At 34.5% G+C, this 2,826-nt stretch overlaps 1 protein-coding gene across 1 annotated transcript in view; it reads left to right on the top strand.

Annotated features, from left to right (window-relative positions):
* LOC107747718 (protein diaphanous homolog 3-like) overlaps positions 1-2,826 on the top strand; it is a gene marked incomplete at its 5' end in the record, with an annotated part of 198,992 nt that overhangs the window by 21,299 nt on the left and 174,867 nt on the right. The window contains one exon of the mRNA XM_016562315.1: positions 833-937. Within this exon, the coding sequence (XP_016417801.1) occupies positions 833-937 (105 nt within the window). The remainder of the gene's footprint in view (positions 1-832; positions 938-2,826) is intronic.

Below are 2,826 nucleotides of genomic sequence, written 5' to 3'. Positions count from 1 at the left end.
ATGAATAGCAAGTGCTATAAAATCGTATGAACTGCTAATACATAAATACATACAAAAAAATAAATTAAAATAATAATAATAATACAATTATAGGGTCCTAGAAATGCGGTCCTGAAACTGCAGCCTCCGGTATTGCAGGAACACAGTATTGGGGTTGTTTTTGTTCAGACCGATGTGAAAATCGACCCATGTTTTTACCCTGCAAACACGCAGAGCTGTAAATGTGAACTGGTGGATCGATAAGAAGATAATGCATTATAAAAATCTAAACTGTAAAATGTATTTATATGTTATTTAATTAATATAATAATTTATTGATAATAATTGTTTAAATTAATATAATAATACTTTTGACTCATCCATTTTATTAAAAATGGTTTAAAGGCTGAAATGTGTAGTGTATCATTTTATAAAAAAATTTTTGTGAAAACTTCTATAACTTCCAGTATCTAAACTGTAAATCATGCTTTTTACAGTCATTTTACAGTTTAATATGTTACTATAGACATTGCCCTACCCTGCTTATATGGTATTAATTTTATTTGTGCATGTCTTAGAAAAGGTCTTAAAGTCTTAAATTTGAGCTTAGAAATCCTGCAGAAACCCTGCTTAACTGAATTTATGATTTGTATTTGTTTCATACTAGTGCAATTATCTTTTTATTTCAGTAATTAGTGCTCAGCCTTAGTACATAATACTAACAGAAGAACACATTGGAGCAGTGTTCAAAACATCAGTAAAAAATATTAGGATGTGTTTTTTTTTTGTTTTTTTTGGTCATCTCTGTTGATATGGTTTTGCTCATCTCTGTTGATATGGTTTTGCTCTCCAGCTTGATGAGGAGTTCCTGGGCAGACAGGAAGCTCAAGCCCAGTTGTTGAAGAAAGAGGAGAAGATCAATGAGCTGGAAGCTGAAATTCAGTCCTATAGAAACCAGGTACCTATGCTTCTTTTCTTTATTTTGGCCACTTCTGTCACTGTTTTTGATGGCATTGCTGCTGGGATTCCTTTCTTTCTATTCTCACTGTTTTATTTCGGTCTCCCCTTCTGGATTCTCTGTGTTTAATTCTTTTTCTTTCTGATATTGCTTTGTTTCGGTGTTCGAGACTGACTGTTTGGTAAGTTGACATAAAATTTTGAGAATTGAAGATCACGACACCAAAGAAGGCTGACCAGTAAAAGTAATCAGTGACCCGCATTTCAATTAAATTGGGAGCTTTTTCCTGCGTCCTGCTAGAAGTAATCAGTGCCCCGTGTTTCAATTGTCTGTATTATTTTTTTTTCTTCCCTGAAATTACAAAACCACAATAATAATAAAAAAAAGCTAAAATGTGATTAATGTTTAAAAATCCATTTGCACCGCCATCATGTTCTAGCTAGAGCAGGGAAATAACCAACCAACAAACACAGAAGGGTTTTTTCAGCTGATGACGACTGGGTTAGCGGAGCAAAGGAATCAGTGTGGACCTCAAAAGTCGTTAAATACAGCTATACCAGCCAGGATGACTTCTAGACACTTACTGGATGATAACATTCTAATCACACCTGCCAGATCCTACAAGTCCAAGATGCACTGAATAATTTAGTCAAAAATGTGTTTTTTACCTACTAGCCTGTTATTCAGTTCATTATATTTAGTAGAATGAATAGGTCCCATAGAGTAAATGACATCACTCGAATGCCCTTGCACAGTTAAAATAAATTACGGTTGTCGTGAAGAAAATGAAATGAAAAGTGTAGTTTGCGGAATTAAATTTAGATCTACTCATCTTGCGTCATATTTCTTTTTATGCGTTTTTGCAGCATTGTGTTTTATAACCAATCACACACAAATCTGTTGAGCTTATGAATGCAGTGACCAATCAGAGAAACGCTGGAGTTTTGTTCAGTGCAAACTCGCTGACTGAATTCTACACTCTTGCAAATTCTCTGATCATAAAACAACAAAGTGCAGATGTACATATGATGTAAGTAAGATTATTTCACAGTGTAGACAGCTTCATTGATTATAACGGGAGTTGTTTTGAAAGTGCATAAACTCACGCTAAACTGAAGTCAATGATAATGTTAGAATATTTGATAATGTTCTTTGCTCAAATATTTTATGACATGACACCTATATCTGGTACTTGCCTTAAAATATGGGCTTAGAATCAGAAGGAGCTTTATTACCAATTATGTTTACACACACAAGGAATTTGACTTGGCAACAAGAGCTTCCAGTGCAGAAGAAAGTACACACACAGTGCAAACATGCATGATAGTGCAGACATACATAGAATTACACAGTAAAGGTGAAATAACACTAATATAAGAAAAACATAAAAATAAATAATGCACTATATATAGAAATAGAAATATAGAGAAAAAATATAATTGCTTAAATGAATGTACAGATATGTTATTTACAAGTGTACCGTTTATGTAGTTTACAGTATACAGTTTCCAGATACTATGTATGAAAGTGTCAGTTATGATGGACAGTGTGTAGTTGTGAACTTCTTAATTGTTGGCTGAATATGGCCTGCGGGAAAAACTGTTCTTATGCCTGGCTGTTCTGGTGGTCGGTGCTCTGTAGTAGTGCTGGGTGGTATACCGGTTCATACCGAATACCAGTGTTTATTTTTGTTATGATATGAATTTTTAAAATACCGCAATACTGGTGTAAGTCGCTTAAACGACGTTCGGAACGCGACACTGTTTGAAAGGGGTCCCTTTTCACTGTTGCACTGTGGTGAGGGAACAGCTGTATGTGTTACTAAGCCTGAAAGTTCCGAAACTGAAGCTGTAGAACTAATAGAACATGATGACACAGAAGAACTCATC

The sequence above is a fragment of the Sinocyclocheilus rhinocerous genome, unplaced genomic scaffold (genome assembly GCF_001515625.1).
Source record: "Sinocyclocheilus rhinocerous isolate Xijiao unplaced genomic scaffold, SAMN03320098_v1.1 scaffold4546, whole genome shotgun sequence".
Classification (NCBI taxonomy): Eukaryota; Metazoa; Chordata; class Actinopteri; order Cypriniformes; family Cyprinidae; genus Sinocyclocheilus; species Sinocyclocheilus rhinocerous.
Note: the sequence above shows the minus strand (reverse complement) of the source record. Positions and strands in the feature narration are given on the sequence as shown.